The following is a 23,804-nucleotide window of genomic DNA, read 5'->3' as shown; positions in this document are numbered from 1 at the left end:
CTTAACTAAGAGCTATAGTTGGGTGAATGAAAGCGATATTGTTTTGTTTTTTAAATCAATAAATAAACTTCTAGACCTCTTGAAAGTACAGAAACAAACAAGGAAACTAGTTCCACAGAAGAAAGACCTGACAGCTGAAACACGTTTCCTATTCCACTTTTATAACATCCCTTCCCCCTCAGGTAACCAGCACCCTGAGGGGGAAGTGCTCTGTTAGAACAAGGTGCGATCTGTAAGACAAGACAAGGCCTGATTGTTCGAGATTTCGTATGTGAGGAGAAGGACTTTAAACTGGATTCTTGATTTAACAGTTAGCCAAATAACACACTGAAGGAAAACTCCTTCTAAAAATGGCTTCATGGATAAAGAAAGTTGGGTATCACCCGTCTAGTAATGAAAGTGTTTGAAGTTTTCTTTCTAACAGGATCATCAAAGGGAAGCACGTGTAATTTAACAAGCAACAGTCCAGAGAGCGTAACTCCATGGAACATTTTGTGCAACTCCCATTTACATCTATAAACTGTAATCTTTTTGACAGATACGATTCAAACCGTTTCTACTAATCTCTGTTAAAATGTGAGATGCCCTAACTTTACAGAAGGCTTTGGGTTGTTTTTTTTGTTTTGTTTTTTAAAAAATAGCATTTGGAAAAAGAAAAAAAACAAACACTCAACCTTTTTTCCAGACCAGAGAAAGATCTTCTAAATCAGGGGTGTCAAACTCCGGGCCTCGAGTCCTGCACGGTTTTAGATCTCACCCTATGTCAACGCACCTGATTCAAAATAGTAGTTCATTACCAGGCTTCTGGAGAACTTCAAGACATCAGCTGTGTTGGATCAAGGACACATCTAAAACCTGCAGGACACCGGCCCTTGAGGCCTGGAGTTCGACAACTGTGCTCTAAATGAAGCGCAATCCCAGTTCCACATACAATTTTATAAATTTAAAAGCTTTATGATCTCAGCAAGTACTGCTCTCATCTTTAATTACATCTAGCTACCCAATTGAATTTGGAGTAGCTGGTATTTTCATTATGGCTGTTGGAACAGCATTGTACCAGTGAGTCTAGGAGAAACCACCCAAACCGTTGTCCTTAACACTTACCTCAAGAACAAACACCTCTGTGTGGATTTCCTCAATACTGTACCTCTCAAACTGAATACATCCTCCTCATTTTCCCACAGCTTGGCTGAAAACACTTACATATAAACACATGCATGTTCAGAACACTGCTGGAGATTAGAAACATTTGTGAAACCCAAGTTTTTAATTTTGTTTTTAGACCCTTGTTTGGTTTGTAGGCACCGCTTGTCCTGAAGGTCTCCCATGAGGTCTGTGTCGCAACCTGCTGTATTCATCACAAAAAACAAAGACAATTCTATTTCTATTTAAATAAAAACTCCCTTAGGGGTTTTATGAGCACCCCCAAAGTTTATGAATAAATATCAGCAATCTGACATTACAGTTATTTTCAGCTGTAAGCAGCACTGATGACTAATTAGCAACTGCTAGCATACCAGCACTAGGATGGTTGTGACAAAGATTTCCTGTGGTGTCCCAGGAGTTCATGGGCCGAGTCACTTATTTGGGGTCAGTGAATAAAAACAGTCTGTTTTGTAAATCTTGGCCACAACATGGTTTTAAATGGAGGATTTCCTGTGGCATTAAACTACAAGCTCATTGACTAATGACTCAATCAAGCGATGCACCGTCACAGTTAGACCCGCCCTTCTTCACGTATGATTTTGTACACACTCGACTGCAAAGGTGGAAATATCGGGGCCTTTGTGACATGACAGCTATGTTTTTAACACCCACAGACAATATAAATGTTTAAAATAGCTTAACCAATAAGAGTCCCCCCATTATTTTTTTTGTAAATAATACTCATCATCATGGATAAACCGCATTTTCTTTGCCAATTATCATCAATTAGGACCAAAAATATTCAGCTTTCGCCCGACCACTTTCAGACCACAGTATCAGCAGATACCATTGGAAGTACCTCGAAGTTGTCTTCAGCATTACCTCCTGACCCCTTTTCAAATTAAGTAGCAGTGACATTGCCCGTTTTTAAACAGGGAAATTATGAAGACAGAGCCATATCAGCAATCTTATGGCTGTTCCTGAAAGCAAGCCAAAATATACTATTCCTAAGTCATGATTCTATGATCAGTTACTTTTTATATTCTATTTTGTTACCAATTTCCCTTGGATGTTAGTCGTTTCCATGCGTTGCTCCATAGATGCCTCATGGCGTCATTTAAAGGTTTAAAAGGTGCCTACTGTGACATCAGTGACTAATGTACCCATAAAGCAGGAATCACTTAGCAGTCTTAAGCACAGTGGCTTCTTTTAACTGTGTCCGGAGCAGACGAGTCAATGTCAGACAGTGAGAAAGGTGTTATTACTAGTTGGCGAACACACAAATGAGAGAACATGTCAGTGAGTCTTCCTCATACACTTCCATGGTCAAAGTGGATGCCACTATGACTACACAGAGCAATGAATCCGTGACAGAAGAGACACGATGGCTATAGAGCAGCTACAACATGGTAAACATCTGTTGTATCCACAGTCTATTTAACAAAGTAGAAGGTAACAAATTAAAGTACTACAACACCTGACTCCAGGATGGTTTTGAAACATTTCCACAACATTTAATTTGCGCTTTTTTCCTTGTTTGCTTTTTTTGTGAAATAAAGAAAAAAAAATATCAAGAAAACAAAAAAAGATTATTCCTACAAACAGACATTTTTCCCCCCTCGGCACTCCTACTAACTCAAATTCCAATAGTTGTGACACTGGAAGCAATGCATAAATGTGTCAGTCTTTCTTTCCTTGACTGATAAAAAGGGGGTGTGGGCAGGGGTGCGTGTGTTGGGGCAATGATATGTTGGAGGTCATACACATTGAACAGACGAGGAGAGAGGTGTACCGGCCCCTTCTCCCTCGCCGTGTCATTGAAGTCTACTTGTGACAGTCTCACAGTCTCAAAAGGAGGTTGGGAGGAGCGTCAGGCAAAGGAAACAAAGATGTAAACTAGGACGTTGCCGGTCCGGCACAGCTTTTCTTTTCCCGTTAGCCAGCTGGCTGCATCCTGGGTCATTGGTCTTTACTGGTTCATTCTCCAAATCTTCCTCCAACTGCACCGAAGCAATCTGGCTCAACAAATGCCTGACTGGCAAGAAGCTTCTGCAATTTATTCTGATTTTAAAAAAACCAAAAAAAAAAAAACCTTCTGGGTGCAGAAAACATGAGGAGCAGCAGAAAGTGCATTTCATATTTTAGGCTGACAGGGCTGAAATGTTCTAGCTTCTCTCAGACTGTGCGATCCGTCACCTTCCATGTTGGGTACGAGAAACAATCAAATCTTCCACGAGTCCCTAAAGAGACATGGCAAGCAGCTGGCAGCTATTTGGCAACCACAGACCAACAAAAGCCAAAATTTGGTGGCCGCCAAAAATAACTCTGTGCTGTAAAGTGGCCGAGAATAAGTTCAACTATCCACAACTCTGAAGCAAGCCAAGGATAAAGCTGACTACTATGACAGGGCCGTAATTACAGATCGATGTGGATGAGTGAACTGCTGTAAGTTTATCATCTCCTGACCATCTATTACTACCACCACCACTTTAAGTGTCGTACAGTTCACGCACTGATCAGAAACCGTTTCATATCGAGCTGAAGCCGTTTACAATGGTGACAAACATGTGAAGAACCCTACAGGATCAAACAGGTCATCAGCTCAAATACAGATTTGCCTTAAAACATGAATTTCAATGTGTGAACTTCATGCTAAATTCAGTTGTACAACATGAAATAAAGACTGGACAAAAAAATCTTCCTGCAACTCCTCCAATGGTGTCTTGTTGAATTTTTGTATTCACTTTGGACGGTGCTCAAACTCGGCAATGCCACAATGAGGACAGAGCTGGAAATGTCCTGTGCAGACGCAGCATCCTACTGCTGCTCGTCAAAGCATCCGATTCCTCAAGTTTTATTTGTGCTAAAGATATTAGATCCATCTAAGACACCTACTGTTTTTAGAAGGTGTGAGTCGGTAATCTGAACAGTTCTACAACTTCTTAATATGAAAACCAGGAAGTAGTAGTAGAACAAAGTGGTATTATGCAAAGATGAGGTAAGTTAGCATCCCAACACCAATATTTCAGCTACTCGTTCTTTCAGAGTCCGTGGGTAAGTAGGACTCTAACCCTAACAGCACGTGCAGCCACAATGAATGGTAGTAATCATGCTAGCACTGAGAAGCAGCGCACACAGGAGCATTTACTGAAAAGCCCCAACCATTCAGTCGCTCTTTTCCATTAACCCGAGGGCATCTTCAAGTTTCCTGTTCAGATATTAACCACAGTGAGTCATCTTATAAGGCCTAGAAACATTTACGCATCACTTATATCATCACACAAGTCTCAGTGTAGTCACATTTACTGATAGAAACACACAAGGTTACAACTCTGACAACAGCAGAGAGACCTAAACATTTAGAAATGGGGTCAAGTGCTGGCTCCACATACGGGCAACGCTGTGTACATATTGTGGATTTGTCTGAATGAGACGCTGAACAACATTAACGGAAAGGTAACCTGTCTGAATTGGAGAATGCCATCATTTTAAAAGACTGGTGATGTCAACAAACAGCAACTCATAGCAGACACTGAGACGCTCCGTTATCATGACTCAGCATGGAAGGTGATAGAGCAACACCAATGCTTCCAAGCAGAACTCTGAGGGTCAGCCTGTCCAAGCCACTAAAAAAACAAAACAGAACAACAAAACACACAAAAAAATATTTCTCCTCCTCTGGGTGCCAAGACTTGTAGATGGCTTCAGTTTGTGATCCATCCTCCTCCGCCTAAACCCAAACTGCATGAGTAGGAGTAAGCAAGATGCCGTTTGTTTAATGATTTGAGGGGGCTGTTTCATTCGGCACAGCTCAGTCTCTGGGGAAGTGTGGAGGGAACTTGGCTGGATCCAGTATGAAAAGCTAAGGTGGCACCTGTAGAGACGCAGTGATGATGATCATGATAACAGTGTCCTACTGCACAAGTGAAAAGCTTCAGCATCACTGGTGTGGAGGTGTGGAGAACCACGGGAGCGGACCGATGCTGGTATCTGACAACAAGCGGATTCTTGAGGAAAGACAAACACTCGCAGGGTCGTGACATCTAAATAATGAGCTATAAAGAGAAAATAAGGGAGGTGGAGGGATTGAAATACATATTGAAGGAGGGTGGAAACCCAGGGAGGTCAGATGATAAACTGCTGTGCATCTCAGATGATACAGTCCCAGTGAGGGAGGGGGGAAAAGGAAGGCTTCGGCTTTCGGAAAGACAAGAGTCTGGACGGAAACGAGAGTTTTCAACCGTTCATCTAGCGATGATTCAACAGCAGAAAGAGGGTGTCGAACAAAAAGGAATCTCCAGCACAGAGCTGGTTTTGGTATACTGGTTTTGGCTGCAGTTGGTGATCAATCTGGGTTGGGGAGGGGTAGGGGGGAGGGGGATTCTTCTCATGCGGGGGCATAGGAGGTCTTTGCGAGGTCTTCGTCTTAACTGCCATAATGCATGGTGTTGCTAGGGATGACCATAGGTGAGGCCATGGAGATGGCAGCGCCCCCCATGGTGAACTGGTTGGTGACAGGATAGTAAGTACCGCTGCTACTGGGGCCGGACTGACCCGTAGTGGCTCCTAAATTGGAAACAAAGCATAAGAGTCAACGTTCACACTGAGAAGACTTGGACAGTAAACTTGTGTTTGTGGACCAGCGGGCTTACCCTGGACAATTCCTGTGCTCATGATTGAGCCCATCCTGGAGTGGGTATGATTTACAATCCCTGTGTTCACTGTGACCAATCAGAGATGAAAGCACTGTTAAAACCAAGTAGCATCGGAGTGACAAACCATTTCACCAGTGCAATAAACGCCTGCCTTTTCTGTGAAAGAGCCACATCAGCTGCTTTACAAAAATCTGAAGTAATTTGGGTCCCGACACAGACTAAAAGCTGTATTCTGATGTAAACATCAGAAATATCACTAAAATCAAAAGCTAAACTATAACTGAGTACTTTCAAACGTTTTCAAACTAAAAGCCCTTTGATGTTGCTCAGAGGAGCCGAAACAACAGAGTGGGGTTAAAAAAAATAAATAAAAAAAACAGCATTGAAAGAGTTAAGTGTGATTTGATGAGCTGGAATGATGCACTCCAGTAACAGTAAAATGATGATTTTCAGATGAGATTCATACCCAGGGGGATGAGGTTGTTGTGAGACACTGACGGGCCGCTGCCGATGACTGTGCTGAGGTCATAAGCTGCGGGCATCCCTGCAGAAAGAGGCAGCAAAGAAACCCAAAAAACAGCTTTTACTATAAACCGTCAAAAACACTCTTTGGGGTTGGTTCCTGAACACATCCAGAGTGGACGTGATCTTAAAATGTGATGCCGGAGTTGGTAAGTAGTTAGTGATGCACCATGGCAGGAAGTCCTACTGCAGGGCCGCACTGCACATTTGGAAGTTTACAGTTTCAGACAGGTGTTGTTGCTGTTCATTCCTCATGAATATTTTAGAACAAACTGTTTTAAACTAACATTCAACCTTTAAAAACAAACAAACAAACAGTCTATTAGCATATGTTGCTAGTTTAGCTGTAACCAAGCATTTCCTCTTGTATCTGCACAGTTACAGCTGGAAAAGCTGGTGCCGACTACAAGACGTAACTCTGGACTTCAATCTAGCTCCAGGGCAAAGTGAGTCACACCTGGCTATGTCCATCATTATATACAGTCTTCTTCCCAGTTCTCAGAAACTTGAGCTAATAAAGCTATAGAATAGATGTGCATGAAATTTCAGGCATGTTTACTATAATAAATTTACGCAGACTGGTTTTTACACTGGTTTATGTTTGAACTGATTTAGTCTTTCCTGTTTCTACGTTGGAGTTTTGCTACTAAAGCGGACATTTGTCTTACTTCCAAGAAGCCCAGAGAAGAGGACAAATCTGAAGAACCGCTGCAGCTACACTACTATACAGAACAACTTCATCGCTTGACCAACGTGTTTCAGCTCCTGGTCTTCATCGCTGCCATCATGATTAGTGAGCACCATCCAATGCATTTAATTCTCAGTCTTGTTGTTCTTTGGTCTCTGTGTGGCAGCACGGTGGTCTTTCTGTTTGCAGTTTGTTCTCCCCGTGTTTGCGTGGTTTCTCTCTGGCTTCCTCCCACAGTCCAAACATATGCAGTTAATGGGGTTGAATTAATTGGCCTAAATTGCCCAGGTGTGCCTGTGAGTGCGAGTGATTGTCTGTCTCTCTGTGTTAGCCCTGCGACAGACTGGCTACCTGTCCAGGATGTACTCTGCCCCTGCTCTAAGACAGCTGGGATATGGAGAATGGACATACCACGCCATGTCTGAAGTATTTACTTAATCTAGCAGTGTCTGAGTGTGTTCACCTGATACAGCCATCCCCTGACTCATGTTGTAGGCTGCCCCTGTGTTCCACATGTTCTCAGACGGGGAGGTGTAGTGTGAGCCAGGAGGGGGGTTGGGGGTAGTGCCTGTGTACCTACACATAGATAAAAATAGATATAAGAAGTTAGAGAAGACTGTTTAGCGACACCAGACACTGTGTCAACAGTGCAAAGCAGATTGGCTGTGTTTGCTGTGGTCAGGATAAACTCACCTGAAAAAGGGGTTCTTCAAGTCCAGGAGGTTGCTGGACTTTGATCCTGTCTGGTCCACCTGGGCAACAATACTGATGTCGTAGCTTTGTCTGTTAAGAAGTAAATATTGAGACTAATTATCATCAGAATAACATGATTAGCATGCAAGCAAGGTTCCTGGAGTGGCCACTTAAGGCACGCTCCCATGTTGATGCCCAACTTCAGCTAGGAAATGAACAGGTTTCCAAAACATGACAACAGGGTTTGCTGTGACGTCAAAGCTTATTCTAAAAAACTGTAGTTTTCTTGCATTAATACGAACATACCTCTTGTTGGCCACCAGCAGCGCAGTGCCGGACAAAGTGTCCCCAGCCTTGGTGAAAAGAGGAGACTGCAGGAGACAGCGCACCTGGTACCAGTGAGTGAGAGGCTCTGTGGGTGCTGTGGATAGCCACACTGTCATCCTACAGGAACACAAATAGATTGATGTTTAAGGACAAAGCTGGCGCACGTCAAAACTTCTTTAGCTTCAACACACTCACGCAGACTTCCTGACTTACACTGATCCAATAAAAGCCACGTCAAACCAGAAAGCCAGGCCGTGCACCAGGCCCGAATGCATCATGTGGAACTTAAAGGGAATCTCTATCCTGAAAGCAAAACCATTTATCATTTATTAGTAGACATTCCTACAGTAATCACAGACACACATTAAACTGGACACACACCTGTAAAGATCCTCTTCTTTGGCCTCCAGGAAGTTGACTGTGTATTTGACTGACTTGGCCATCAGAATACGGATATCAAACGTGTCCTGTGGGGGGAAAGAAATCTGCTTTCACACAACTCTGATTTCTACAAAACACTGCGCCCACAAGTCGATATTACCGTCAGATCGCTTTGCTCGTTTGTTCAATTCTGATCTTAAAATCCTGCACATGCATGCATGCATTACTTACCACAATTGGCTGGCGGAAATACTCGTCCACTGCTGCCCCCCGCAGGGCAGAGAGGTCTACACCGTGGAAGGAGGGCTGGTACCTGAGGGGACAGGAAGAAGTGTAGATTCCCACTTTTAGATTGCTTGATTCCTGCCTCAGCAATAAAAATGGCTCATCAACACACGCACCAATGCACATGCCAATGAATGTAACAAAACAAGAGCAATAAAAATCTAATCATTAGCTCATTTTGGGTAGCGAGTACTCCTGCAAGCCCAACATGACATCATCATTTAAAAAACAAAATCAACAACAAAAACCAAGTAAATTTTATATTTAGGGACAAACCTCTCCAAGGCTCTACTGCTTCTTAAACAGCCTAAACCGGTTTGACGTTAACTCGACAACATTAGCATCTGATTGCGTCCTACACTCACTCGTGCCTAGGGATAGGTACCGGTACCGGTTCTGACATAAATGGTAGTAACCAGGCTGAAAAGCAGAGCACATTTCTGTGTTTTTTTCCCCCTGAATGTCATGCACTTTGAATTCTAGCCAATCATTTTACCTTTGCGAGCGTAGTATGCGGGCCCAGGTACGTACGTTCTTTTAGAGCAGAGCTACAGATTAAAAATGCCCAAGGTGAAGCGGTCAAAAGTCTGGCTGTACTTCACAGCAAAATAAGCAAACTCAGCAGCTGCAACAAGTGCTTTAAGCTGATACTGTGATACTGTGCAAAGGAGGTAACTCTTCGATTCTGATGAAACACCTGGCGACGCATAGCGTTTTTTTAAAAGCTGAGAAATGCGCCGTATTTGATAGCTTGCGGCGAGACCTCACACCGACTGCGGGTGGGTTGCCTGTTATCGGACCCGGAGTTAGCAACATCCCCCAAGAACCCGAAGAGGAGAGTCCTGGCCCCTAGCCCTGCCAGTGTAGCAGAAATGATGAGGATGATGATGCAGCAGCAGCCGTTCTTCTCTGCGTGAGTAGCTTAATGTTGTTCGTGTGTAATTTACGTTGAGTAGGCTAACCACGTTATTACATTAATGCATGTAAGGTGAACTAGCAACCATCATCATAGCTACATGCGGCGGTCTTCTTGTTTGATGGCAGATACTCCCTTCACCCTGGCCAAAAAGGCTAAAATGACCAAAGAAAAAGTGGGAAACAGCTAAACATGAGAGGTTTTTGGACCAATTTTGTTTTTTCCATTGTTTAAGCACTGCTTCCAGCCAAGAGTGATACCATAAATCCCCTATATCTGCAGAAAAGGCTAACATTGTTGTCTTTTTACAAAAAAACAGCTGAACATGAGAGGTTTTTGGACAAAGTTTGTGTTCTCCATTCTTTAAGAACCGGTTTGAGCACCGTTTAAGCACCAGCACGTTTCAAAAGTACCGGTTTGGTACTGGTATCGGAAAAAACCTTAAAGGTCCCCCATCCCTACTCGTGCCTACTGTTATCACGCTAGTTTGCATAACTCATACCTCTGAGTGCGATAAACACCTTTGCACGCTGCTGAAGCACCAACTCCCTCGCTGATGCAAACGGTCAAACTAGCCCCGAAAAGATGATTAAGATTTCGAACGTAATGACCAACGTTTTAAACAATACTCTGCTCTCATAACAGAAACAGATGAATAGTTAAACTGCCAGCAGAGAAGAAAGAAGAAAACTGCCTTTACTTGGAGCTCAGATGCATGAAGGAGTTTCTCAATTTGATAAGGCATTAAAAACACATTCATGCATAGAAAAGCTTTCTAACCAAATGAATCCGATGAAGAAAACAATGACGCTGACCCAGAGAACCTCCTCCATTCCCTCCCTCGTTCTGTTCTTACCAGAAGTTGGCTTTGGTGAACTGCTCCATGTACAGCTGCTCGTCTGTGAAGGGGGCCAGGTGGACATCTCCAATAGTGGGGAACATTTTACCTGAAACACCCGCACCGATGAAGACAGTAAGCAAAACTCGTGTTCACGTATCTTCCACCACAGTGCAAGATTCTTCAAATCAGATCAAATGATTTGGGACACCAAAGCCTGTGGATATCTGACAACATGCAAAACTCGCCAGGAGCAGCTACTGTCACTAATCTGTGGCTGTCTGCAGTCTCAATTCTAACATTTCAAGTACATCTCTTGTTCTTCCGAGACTCACCATTAGGTTTGAGGAACTTCTTAGCATGCAGGTAGCTCTCCAGCATGCGCTCATTGAACAGCATGTAACCCATGGGCTCTGAAATGATGATGTCAACTTGCTCCGGCAGCGTCACCTCCTCTACTTTGCCCGGAATGACGGCCACGCGCTCCCCCAGACGGTTGCTGTTCACCAGCACCTGCAGCACAACACATCAAACACATCGTCGTTCAAAAAGCTGGATTCAGCTTGTCTGATCTAAAGTTAATGTGGACTGTCCAGACAGCCAGAGCTCATAGCTGTTACATTTTCAGCAACAGCGAGATTCCCACAGCTCAAACAACGTCACCTGAATTTAAAACATTTAGTATAGTGAATGGATCGTAAACAGTGAGAGGCTGTGCATCCAGTGAAAGCATAATCAGAGGTCGGTCACTGATCTCAGCATGAATCTGTGCGTGTACCTCGGCGTGCTGTGCCATGGTGCTGGCCTCTACAGCGTACACCTTCCTGGCTCCAGCTTGAGCTGCAAAGAAAGAGAGGATTCCCGAGCCACAACCCACATCCAGCACCACCTGGAGAACAGAGGACAGACAGCACACAGTCACAGCTGGCAGGACAACACTTTAGTCTGTACTTAATGTAAACCAGCTGTTTTCAAACATCTGTCAGCCTTATCAAATAGCACATATTCAGCTCGCTACCTTGTCCTTAAAGTCAGTGTGGTTCTGGAGAATAGCCCGCTGGTAAGTCCCTGTCCGAACATAGTCCTGCATCATGTTCTGTTGCTGGGAGAGGTAGCCATAAAACTGCACAAACACAAACACGCTCGTGAGTTTGGACTTTTGGCACTTTGACTTGAGCTCAATTTGCAGTTTAAAAAAAAAGAGAAACAAAGTTCTTTAAGTTTCTTAAAAAAAAGATAGTTTGTGCTGGGATCTGTAAACAACCAAACCAAGAGGCTTCTCAACAGATGGATGCTTGCAGGTAGAAGTGCTACAGAGCCCTTTGAACTCCTCCTGGAGCTGACTTGCAGCTACTTTTAAACACAAAGTAGTTCAGATGGTGCCCAAAAAAAACAGAAGCAGGCTTCATTCTGACTGAATATTCCTGTAATGAGCAGTCTATAAATACTCAGCCGAGAACAAAGTAAGCGTCATTACTGCAGTGTGTTTAAAAGGAAATGTGGATTCAAATTAGTCAGGAGATAATTCAAGAGTCACAAAATTGTGTGAGAGTGTGTGAGTGTGTGACAGTCACCTGGAAATACTGTACAGCAGAGGACTCCTCTGTTCTTTCACTGAAGACAGATTGCTCTCCAATATGCCCACGACAGTTCTTCAGCACGTTATAAAAAGACTGAAAGTCTGAAGCACAAACACACTGTAAGTTGGTTTTGTTGAGCTACACTGCAGTTTAATCCTTTTCCTCTTCCTGTGCTGTCGGCTGTAAACAGTTTGGTTTTCTGTCCTCTTGTGCTGGGAAACAATATTAAATCACGTGCAACAACTGCAACTTAGGTGTAACAAATACATGATTAAGTAATTAAGTAATTCAATATCACAGTTTTAAGATTTAAGTTTGCATTTCACAAGCATAGGTCATTTTTTTAAACTGCCATGTCCCACATGCTTTGGTGCGTGTCTGCATTAATCATGAGTGGGTCTACCTCCTCCTCCTCAGTGCACACAGTGTTAACATTTTTAACACATATCATGGAAAATGCACCAATACTGATGCATCAATCACAACATTTCCTTCTTTGTCTGCTTCATTTGTGCATTTACACGACTTTTTGTTCAAGGTGAACACAGAAATCTCAATTAATGGCGCGCCTCGAGGCGGCTGTTGTGATTTGGCGCTATATAAATAAAACTGAATTAAATCTCAATTTATTATAAATAAACAAAAACCACTTCATTTTTTCAGCATCTGTCAGCTCGATGGCAGTGGCTGCTATTTTTCCAGTGTCATCAGATTTGTGGCAGTAGTGAGAAGGGGCACGGGCATGTGTGTGCAAACGGTCTAGAAGAGGTCTAGAAATACATTAAATATAATCTTTGCCAACAGCACCCCGTTCATCTGAACATGTACCTGTCAGAGTATAGCCAATCACAAGCACAGATGAGTGTACTGCCTGTGGGAAAAATATGAAGCTGTTAAATCCATAAAGCAGGCTGAAAGTAACAGCTGCTGACAACGCAGCCCTGTGTGAGTGTGTGTGTGCGTGCACGTTTATACAGCTTTGTGAGGACAGAAAACGGGCGTGCAGCTATATTTGTGGGGACCAACAGTCACTTATGGGGACAAAATGCCCTTCCCTGTGAGTTTGAAAACATTTCTGAGGCTCAAAATGTGGTTTTAGTGTCAGAATCAGAATCAGAAAGGCTTTTATTGCCAAATGTTGAGCAGGTTTACAACAATAGGAAATTGCTGCGGTACTTAGTGCAAACATACTGTCATATAACGCTTAAATAGACATAAAAATAAGAATTAAAAGTGCTAAGTAGATAGATATATACAGGGTTACAGTTATGGTTACGTTTAGGCTGAGGGTTAGGATTAGGCATTCATTTTCATGGTTGGGGTTAAAGTAAGCAGCTAGGGAAAGCATTATGTCAATGAGATGTCCTCACTGAGATATGAAAACATGTATGTGTGTGTGTCTATCGTAATATTGTAAAAATGTGTGTTTTAAGCGTTTGACTAAGACTGAGAAAGACCTCCAATATCAACAAAGATTAGCCTGTTTGAAGCGTGGAAAGAAACCTGGCAAAAATACTGACTAATTAAGTTAACTTGATATGAATATCACAACGAATGAAATGTGGGACAATCGGATGTAATGAGTATTTCATTAAAAGGCATCTTTAGCTTTTATTCTTTCAGTTGCAGACTGGGGGGTGTTTAAGGGTTTCAGTAACGAATAAAAATAAAGAGAATTCAAACCAAGGCTTTGTCTATGTACACATCTGATATGAGGTCAGCAAGGACAGTGTAGTTGTCCTGCTTTAGGATCATATATTAATGTTTACAGAAAAATATACTTGTTGTAAAACTGTTTGCAGAAAAAATAAATAAAACAGGGAATAAATTTGGGTGCAAGAATCGACACTTATTACTGATGCTCATCAGAGAAACAGACACTCGCCTACACTCCCTGCAGAGGTCTGAGGAGCTTTCCAGGAATGGTGACACAATTTTCATTTAACAGATAAACAAACACTATTTTAACTAATAACACTCAAATTACTGCACTGTTCCTGAACACACCGTTGACTCACTGCAAACTGTAAACAGTGTCCTGCAGGTAATAAAAGCAGGCTGTCATGAATATTTGACTTTGTTGTTAACAAGCTGCACCACATCCCAGAAACACAGCTCACCATCATCAGCTCCATAAAACTCCACAGACACTTTCAGAGAGTTGACATATTCTTGACTCCAAACTTGTATAAAATGAAACGTGTAACGGTCTTACTGTGGTGGGGTGAACGGTACTTATATTGCACGTTTCTACTCTACTACAAGCTTCATTCACTTACTCACACTCACGCACTACTTCTATTACTAAGTATTAATGCAGTGGGGACAGCTCAGGGTTCAGTATTGTGCCCGAGGACATTTGCCAACTGGAGCAGCCTGGGATCAACCTACCAACTTTCCAACTGGTAGACAACCCGCTGTGCTGCCTGTGTGTTTACCTGTAGGTGAGGAGAACTGCAGCAGCACACTGTTACAGCCCAATGTGATGATGAATGACTGCTTCCCCACGCGACTGCACTCCGTCTCCCTGGAAACCGAACATTTGAACACACTCGCCTCGTCTCCTAGAAAGAAAGGGAGAGAGAACAGAAAGAGTTTATACTCATCTTTACCAAAATATAAACAAGCAGCGAGGTGATGCTGCTTAAACTCTGCTGGTGGTTAAAACCAGCGAGGGCTGAGATCACAGCATGTGAGCGCCAGAGTGCTGAAGGAGGGTAGCAGAAGAAAGCACAATGACCACAGCTGATATCCCAAATGTCTCATGTTATTAATGACCAGGAGGCCTGTACCACATATCATCTGGGATAATACCAATGTAGATTTTTACGCTGTATAAATAAGTCCGATATGATTGCTATAACAATGGCATATATTTATGTTCCCTACAATCACAGGCACGTCTGAGAGCAAGAGACACATGTCAGTCTCTGACAACTTAGGAAGGTTATGAAGGAGGAGATGCTAGTGCCACCTAAATGTAAACAATGACTCCACCAAGTGTCTATGACATTTGTATACACCACATAAAAACAATCACAACAATAAGACAATATGTAGCACAATATGCAGACACTTGCATCTCAGGGATGATTTCGGGGACACCAATTTGTCAACCTGTGTGCAGCTCATGTTCACAAATTTGAAATAAAGGATTGTTCATCAAAAACAGGTCCAAACTAACGGGGACAATAGTCTTTGTGGTGTTTAGGACAAGATTTGCTCTCTCACACCATTTAATGAAATATTCAAGAGCTGGACAGTGCTCATCCTCTCTATCGTACACGAAGCCCACTGAAGCCAATCGAGAGGGCAGCAAAACTTCTTCTGCCACAGCTGATGAAAAGTCATCAAAGAAATAAATAAATCTTAGCACGACTCCTGATGAGTATGTACTACATGCAGCAAAGTTAATATAGCATCTTCCACCCCATGCTGTGTCACTGCTATTGCACTATAATGCTGGTGTTGGCACCTTGACTCAGTAGGTTCACACTTAAAATGACTGGAAAAGGAGGATAGAAGAGACCTGGATACTAGGGGTGCAACGATACTCGTATCGATATCGAACCGTTCGATACAGTGCTTTCGGTTCGGTACGCATATGTATCGAACGATACAACATTTTTAATTTATTTTATCAACTTTCCTTCTGATGATGCTGTCTGTGTTGAGCGCTCAGTGGATCTGCGCTCGACAGTGCAGCCTAGGCGGAGTAGTCGAACACAGATTCACTGAGCGCAGGGCAAGCTAGCGAGACAGAAGCTAGGCTAGTTGCAACATGGCAAATTGAACCTCCCCCACCCTCATTCAGATCTGGCGTTTGGAACTATTTTGGTTTTCATGTGATGTATGACCCTGAAGGTAAGCCTGTCATGGACAAAAGTAAAACAGTATGTTGGATGTGCCAGCAATGCTCAATTGGTGGGAACTAGTGTGTTAGCGCAGTTAGCTCGTTAATGTGTTGACGTCTTCCAGCCCCACTCATGAGGTGATCCGCGGTAGCTCGTTAACGGAGATTTGCCGTGTTGTGACGTTAATGTCATTTCAGATTTACGCTGACAGCACTAGTGGGAACACAACCAATATGACTGCACATTTACTCCGACATCATCCTAGTGCAAAGACAAGTGGAAGCAGAGAAAAACAACAAGCAGCATGCTACAAACTTTACCCGAGTCATTTAGACAGCCGTTAGCACACGATTCTCCTTATGGGGACCTGATATGTTTAATATGCTGCTGAGAATATAGCCCAGAAGAAGCGTATAGTATAGCTTTTATTTTGGAAAGAGACATTTCTCCATAATAAACTCTCTTTTCCAAAGATGAGTGATTCCTCAATCAGATACAGGGCTCGCAAAATCGCTAGCCCGACGGGGCTTTTTTCCAGTCGGGCTACCAAAATCTATCTCTGCCCTGCCCGTCGGCCTATCCTAGGAAGGAAAAATATATGTCAATGCTTTTGCATTCTTTTGGAAATGTAGCTGGGTAATTATGTCATTGGCATCGGCCACTGTCAATATGTGACATACTGAAATCGCGTTTGAATTTGCGCTTGTTTTTTGCTTTCACTTTGCAATCGCGTGAACTGTGTATAGAGAGCGACAGTACTGATTGGTGAGTGATGATAATTTGCGCACCAATTCCTCTGACATCGTCTTATCAATCGTTAGCTTACTATGCAAACATGACAAGTGAAATCTCCCGCAGCTTAAACATGTGAGAGGTTGATCGCGCAGAGAATCGCTGAGCGTTATGTTAGTGCGTGTGTAAAAGCAGCAGGATATATATTTTAGTTCTGCTGAGCCAAATAAGACAGGTCAGCGTGAAGAAGTGACAGCCAAAGAAAAGCTTACCACAAAACGGAAAGGTTATGACAAATCAGACTATAAGGAAAAAAGAAAGTGCAGCTTTATGGTTTCATGGACAAAAGAATTTCTGTGGCTGCAATATGACGAGCTAAATAACCAGGGCTGCACATAAGTGGTCCGCAGGTGCGCATTCGCTGTCAAAATAAAAACCCGCACAAGATAAGAAGTTGCAACGCGTGTTTGCGTACATAAGATTTTCAGGAGGACAGACATTTGTTTAGAACTCTTAAAGATGTCGAAGAAGCTCCTTTAAGCAGTTACTGTGATGTTCCTCCACCTCCAAAGAAATGTCAGAAGGAGTCCGAACCACAAAAGAAGCGCGTATTCTCTGAAAAGTGGTTGCAGGAGGTGAGCTGGCTTCAAACAAATGATGAACGCACAGAGATGTGGTGCAGAATGTGCCGTGAAAATTTAATAAATGACAAATTAATAAAAAGGCATGAACATTTTTTTTGTATCGAAAAAATATCGAACCGTGACACCAAAGTATCGAACCGAACCGAACCGTGAATTTTGTGTATCGTTGCACCCCTACTGGATACAGTTCAGTCTTAGGCTACGTCCACACGTACCCGGGTGTTTCTGAAAACGCAGATTTTTCTGCGTTTGCACCTTTCGTCCACACGTAAACGGCGTTTTTGGTCACTGAAAACTGAGATTTTTAAAAACTCCGGCCAGGGTGGATATTTTTGAAAACTCCGTTTTTGCATTTACGTGTGGACGAGAAAAACGCAGGAAACGCAGAAAACGCAGCGTCAAAGGTGTGTGCCTTTTTTGACGTCACACTGTGCGCCATGTTATTGTTTCGGTGAAATGAATTTCTACAATACTGTTACTGTTAATTGTTCTCTCTGCAGTGTTTAAATGCTTACATATACACACACAGTTACTGTCCCTCCACACATACGACTCGGTTCTGCTTCTATGCCCCAGCTTTGTTTACTTTTTCCCACCGAGGCTTCTAGACTTCTGATTGGCCAACATTTCTGCACGGTTAGGAATATAGCGCCACCTGTTGCTTTGGCATGTTCCTAGCAGTGTTTTCCTTCATTTCTGCCTTTACGTGTGGACGGGACTATTTTTTAAAACGGAAACGGAAAACCTCCATTTTCAAAAATACCCGTGTACGTAGCCTCAGTTTCCTTTGTCCGGCTCACACAGGCTGCAAGAAGATCTCTGCAAGAGCTGAAATTTACTGATTTGCGTATATTTGTATGTGTACACAAAACAACCGGAACACAAGTCTGAACTACCTTGTTGACATCATTGTTAAAATGCAACGTTTTACCTGTATCCAACACTTTATTGACAATGTCTAAAGAGACTAGAAAAAAACAAAACTGAGACTAGCTCTCCTGGTTGCGTGTAGCCATCTGTGGGCTGATAAGGGAGGAAGTGTGAGCTTGAGCTGCCTTTGGTTTTGTTAACGTTAGCCAGAGCTCTTCGGATGTGCTCCTAGATGCACAGGTTAAATTAACTGGTGCATCCTAATGATTTCTATTTAGAAATTCCTTCTGAGCTTTTGTTTCAGTTGTCAAAAAGTTGATTTAACTTACTCTTTACCACTGAGGTCAAAGTGGACGATAAAGGTGTTTCTAGAATATTGCTTTCTTGTTGCTGGGCTGGCATTCTGCCTCAGTCCATTTATAGTCTGTCTTTTAGAGTTTATCAGGACTAAAAGTGTCGGTAAAGGTGTGAAGACTCCTGTAATGTGTTTACTGTTACAGAGGAAATACACGACCAAGACAAAAAGCTATTTTAAAAATCAGAACATACTCCATCAATACAGCAACATAACACGCTCATACTCTACTATAACTGACCAAAGTTCATTATAACCATTTTTCATTTCATTTATTTCATACTGAGAGCGCTTAGTCTTTTATTTTATAAGTGCCTCAGAGTACAGTCAGCCTGCACCCTCATGGGCCTCGAGTCAAAACATCAGACTGGAAGAGCCCAATACATTTCTTTCAGTTTCTCAGTCGTCTATCCTGTCAGGTAACTGAGCAGAATGAAAAGCGACTGCTTTGCTATGAAACAGTGGTTTAGTGCAATGGCATATTTTGCTCTTTGCAAGAATGAATGATTGCATGCTGACAACAGCAGAAAGGACACCAGGACACCGAAGCATCAACTTCTATTTTCTGAGGTTTCACATTCACATTTCATTATGAAAAACAGGCCATGTAATAAAAGTCAGGAGGAAGGAAAAAACTGGAGGGAAGTTCCACAGAATCGCTTCTGTAAAAGTGCCCGATGCAAATATTCCTCCAGGGCCAAACAGCAGGCCCAGTGTGAACTCATAAAGCAGGCGGAGCTAATCCAGCATCTATTAAAGGATTGAGACCGACACTTCAGATTTAGAAACATGCACCTTCTGGGAGAAAAGCCAGCCAAGCATGTCGGTGAGTTCTCTTCTCAACCACTTAGACTACAAAACAAATGATAAGATACTTTTTTAAAATGTGAGAAATTACCCGTCTCAGTACAAAGACAGATGATCCAGGCAGTCCACTGACCAACTGTAGGGGATCAATGAATCACACAGTTCCTATATTGTGAACAAAGTGTTGATTCTGATTTTTGAAATGTCACACATTCAGTCACCTCAAGTTGAGGTGACCCAGTGCACTTGTGATGTCATTAAGGCCTTTTTTTACGAGCTGGCTTCTGCTAGCCATGACCTACATCTTTACGATCCATGCAACTTCCCATTAAATGACAACATGAGATAGCAAAGCCCATTTTCTACTAGTACCTACTTAACTACTGTCATTTTCTACCACCTAATGAGTTTGGGGTCACACAGCAACATGACTGAAATTCCTGTGAAATCATTTGCATGTAACACAAACAAAGCAACAATGGACCACACCAAGGCGATGGTACACCTGCTGCTCAGTCTATGGCTTTGTGTCAGACCAGTGTTGGTTGTTGTCCAGCCGTTTCCCTCATTGCCAGGTTTCAAAAAATGGCGGTTTGATTTTTGTGAAGGAGTCCCTCTCATGATGCCATTGACTGGCCAATCGGTGACCCCGGCCGTGCAGGTAGTTGAAAGACAAAAAAAAGCAACTGCTACCCAATGTAAAAGTCGAGTCATGTAGGCACTAGTGGAAAAAGGCTACATTTTTACAGTGACAGCAATTTCAATAAGGCGGCCTCTGTTACATAAACATATGAAGGAGCTCAAGTTCTATAACTTTCACACAGTCCTGCTAACATTTCTCCACTGTTACCTTCATCAATTCAGTGAAAGAAATGAGCCTTCTGTTCTGACAATATCTGGAACTCGCACAAAATGATTGTGTGCAGCTGTCGTCTGTGAGCAGAATTAACGTTGCTTAGTTTTCACTAAGCTGCTTCCTTTCTAGGTCTCCTCTTACTGCCTCACCCACAGTGAGCCTGCACCTGCTCAGCAGTGATGAGTGTGATGATTGTTTATGGGGCTTTACGTCATGGATACATGAACCTGACTGGACAGGAAATGACAATACACAATATGCACATCACTGCATGGTCAGCCAGTCAGACTGCACATCCAGTGTCTATATCTATCTATCTATCTTTTTTTCATCTATATGGACTTTCAGACTAGCATGAAAGTTAAAGGTTTCTAATTATGACATTTTAAATATATCATTTGAGACAGCAGTCTAAAAAAGTGCAATATTCTTATGTATTTCAGTAAAGCATGAACACTGGACACAGACCTTCTCCCCTCTAAAACATCTTACAGGGATTGTAAGGCTTACCGCAGCACAAGAGACACTTCACTAACAAGTCCTCTGAAAAGTCTTTGGTTGTTCCCTGTAATGGTGCATTCATGTGGTGCTAAAATTACAGGGAAAAATCTGCTTCACATCCCCAAAAACTGGCATGAATTCCTACTTAAGTCCAAAAGAAAAAAAACATCTTGGAAAGATTGTTGGAGTTTTGGTACAGGAGCTCCCGAGCTGTCACACACAACGAGAGACAGATGTTTTATTAATGGTGCTAATGTTTGTATCAAATGACATTTTTTCTAACAATGAAGTGGTTATATTTCATTAGGCTTTTCCATTATTTACTAATATTTAATATTTCATAGTGACCTGAATTTGTTTTTGTAACGCTTTCTAAGTCAAAGACAAACAAAAACAACATCTTTGTTACATCGAGTGCTTTTTACATTTAAACTTAAATCACGTAAACCCAGCAAAGAGGGCAGAAGACTTCACCATGCAGGAAATCCAAGCATCGGAGGAGCACATGAGTGCAGGGTCTCCAGCAGAGACGAGCCTGCTGGAGAGGATTGGTAAAGCGCCCCTCTTTCCAACCAAACCCCCAGATGTCGTTTTTTCAAAGCTGGTAGACTTCAGACCTGGCCCATTAGTAATGTAAATGACATCACTTGTGGAAATTTACTAGACTACACACAGCTCCGGAAAGGTCTGCGTTACGCACACAGCAATACTGCCCAACAATTTGAAACAGACTGTGTGTAAAATCAATGACATAAGTTATTTGCGGCAAACCTCATTAGTTAGTATAACTTGTGTTCTCTGAAAATCATTTTTAGAAGAAAGCTCTACGGTCTGATATTATACACTGAAACCTGGGCGCAGAGTTGTGCTTCTCTTGAACTTGAGCATGTGAAGCAGAAGGAGAGTCCAGCGCGCCCGTTTCTTTTCAGCGGGACATCCCATTCAACAGAAAAGCCGCGGAGGAGCGGAGCGGCTCTGCTGCTGCCTCCACACGGGAGGGAAGGAGGCGGCGGGACCCGGCTATTGTTCCAGCGAGAACAAAGATAAACGCATAAGTAATGAGGGCCCGGTTTCGTCCTGGCACCTTAAACATTACTAACTTATACCAGCACACAGAGTGCAAGTTTTACAAGGGAACGTGCTGATGGCTAAAATAAAGAGCAGCGATGACGGCGAGTCGCCCCAAGGATTACAGCACACCGGAGCGGGTCAGGAGTGATGCCCTCTGCTCTGGGCTCCCAAACAATCGGGCAGGCTAGTCCACGAGCTAAACACTCGAACCCGTCCATCGAGTGTCTCTAGACAACACAAGTCTATTTGTTTACATATAAATATATTGAACATATTTGTAAGACAAAATACACGTTGGTGAGATAAGAGGGGGGAAACAGGGAGAAAACACAAAAAGCAAATGTGCGGGACGTTGGCGCATCACCGCTGAGGCCAGGCTAGTGGCATTGTTTAACTAGCATTAAAGTACACATTACTTAGCTACCCCGCTTACTGATGCGCTTAAGCTACGTTGTATGTGTTACGTTATACGTTTCCCGTGGTCTTCAAAGCACTGAACTCAAAGCACTGAGCTTAAAGTTAGCAACATTAAAACACCTACGGGACGGTGATAAAACGGGGTTTTAAGAGCTTCCTCGTGACAAGCAGGAGGTGGCGACGTGGTCTCTCAAGATGCGTTAGCTTCTCGGCTACTAACGCTGGCAGTTTAGCCTGTAAGCATTAACGCTGCGATAGCATTAGCGGCGCGGCAGTTGAGTCAGGCCGACCATCTGCGGCAACTGCGGAAAAGGGTCAACTCACCATTGGAGAGATTGAGGAGGGCAGCATCTTGTGATGTCTTCACTTCTAACCGCAGCGGCTGCTGCTCTGAGTGCCGCTGTATATCTCCATTCGCGTCTCCAATGGAGAGAAGCCGCACGCCACGGAATACCGAGACCGCCATCTTCGCTCTGGAAGTAGAGACAGATCAGTGGCGCTCACATCCAACCAAGCACTGCTCTCTGCTGGAGGCACGCTGGGCACCAACGCGATAAGCCTTTGCAACAGTGCCACCTGGCGGCTAGAAATGGGTATTGCGTAAACACCATCGCGCAATACGGCATGTGAAATCAAATGTTATCATGGAGATTAAAATATATCTATTATTGACGATTAAAAAAAAATTAAAAACCAAACGAAAACTGTACTTCCGCCCGAAACCCACAGCGGGCTATTTGTTTTTAGGGTCTCTTTATCGCCATGTTACACAAGAGCAAACACGGTATCTCACCCCCTCCCCCTAACCACCATCGTCACCACCTGCACCCCCCTCTCACTCACACACAGACACACGCCGTAGTAGTAAAAACAAAACCTTTGATCAGCACCATAGAGATTAACCACAGACAGTAACACATTTTTCTAGCTCAGGTTATAAACTTACCAGCTTCTTCAACTAGACCAGCACAAGCCCAACACAGATTCAGCCCTACTAATATAACATAAAGACGACTGTAATGTCTGTAAGCAGGCAACAGAGAGAAGCCCATTACCTGCAGGTGCTTTCCGACTGTATGGGTCAGCGCACCACAAAACCACTGAGACAATCATTTCTAGTGGACCAGCTTCTAGATGTATTTGTGTGAGTGCATATGTTCAACATATAAGAGAAGATAAGATAGAACTTTATTAATCCCTCGGGTGGATTCCTCTGGGAAATTCGGTAATATGAGTGGGCACAGTGTTTCATAATTAAATAACCCATCAGAACTTTATTTTTTAGGCTTTGCTCGAGACCAAAGTCCTGGCCTTGTACTTTATTTGAACATCACTTTTTTGCTTTGGCTTTCTAAACATGATGAACTCCTTAAAAAACAAATTGTTGCATTGTTGAGTTTAACCAATTCATGAGTATTTTCCAAAAATGACCAAGAGCAGGGGCAGGAATTACAAGTAATATACGTATTTCCCAGCATGCATCAGCACTGCAACATCAACACTTCTCAGAAAAGGCACTTATTTTTAATCAATGGAGCATGAACTGATTGCTCGAACATCCGAAATGCAGATTCTCAAGAAGAGCCTGCAACAAGAAAAATAAAGTTGGACTTTGGTTCAGAAGATAGAAGTGCAATTTAAACATACAGCGCAACTCTAATCCATG

General features: G+C 42.9%; 1 protein-coding gene across 1 annotated transcript; it reads right to left on the bottom strand.

Annotated features, from left to right (window-relative positions):
* Nucleotides 1-1,248: 1,248 nt before the first annotated feature.
* On the bottom strand, nt 1,249-22,678 carry carm1 (coactivator-associated arginine methyltransferase 1). Its single transcript, XM_085157144.1, has 16 exons — nt 22,463-22,678; nt 14,470-14,595; nt 12,026-12,132; nt 11,470-11,574; nt 11,230-11,340; nt 10,787-10,964; nt 10,470-10,560; nt 8,644-8,725; nt 8,413-8,498; nt 8,245-8,334; nt 8,011-8,148; nt 7,705-7,794; nt 7,475-7,587; nt 6,268-6,345; nt 5,799-5,867; nt 1,249-5,712 (listed from the first exon to the last, which is right to left on the bottom strand). Exons 1-16 carry the CDS (start codon nt 22,602-22,604, stop codon nt 5,573-5,575), a joined length of 1,746 nt encoding a protein of 581 aa, XP_085013270.1. The 5' UTR covers nt 22,605-22,678; the 3' UTR covers nt 1,249-5,572.
* Nucleotides 22,679-23,804: the final 1,126 nt, after the last annotated feature.

This window comes from Neolamprologus multifasciatus, chromosome 4 (genome assembly GCF_963576455.1).
Source record: "Neolamprologus multifasciatus chromosome 4, fNeoMul1.2, whole genome shotgun sequence".
Taxonomy (NCBI): Eukaryota; Metazoa; Chordata; class Actinopteri; order Cichliformes; family Cichlidae; genus Neolamprologus; species Neolamprologus multifasciatus.
This window is presented reverse-complemented; position numbering and strand designations above follow the sequence as displayed.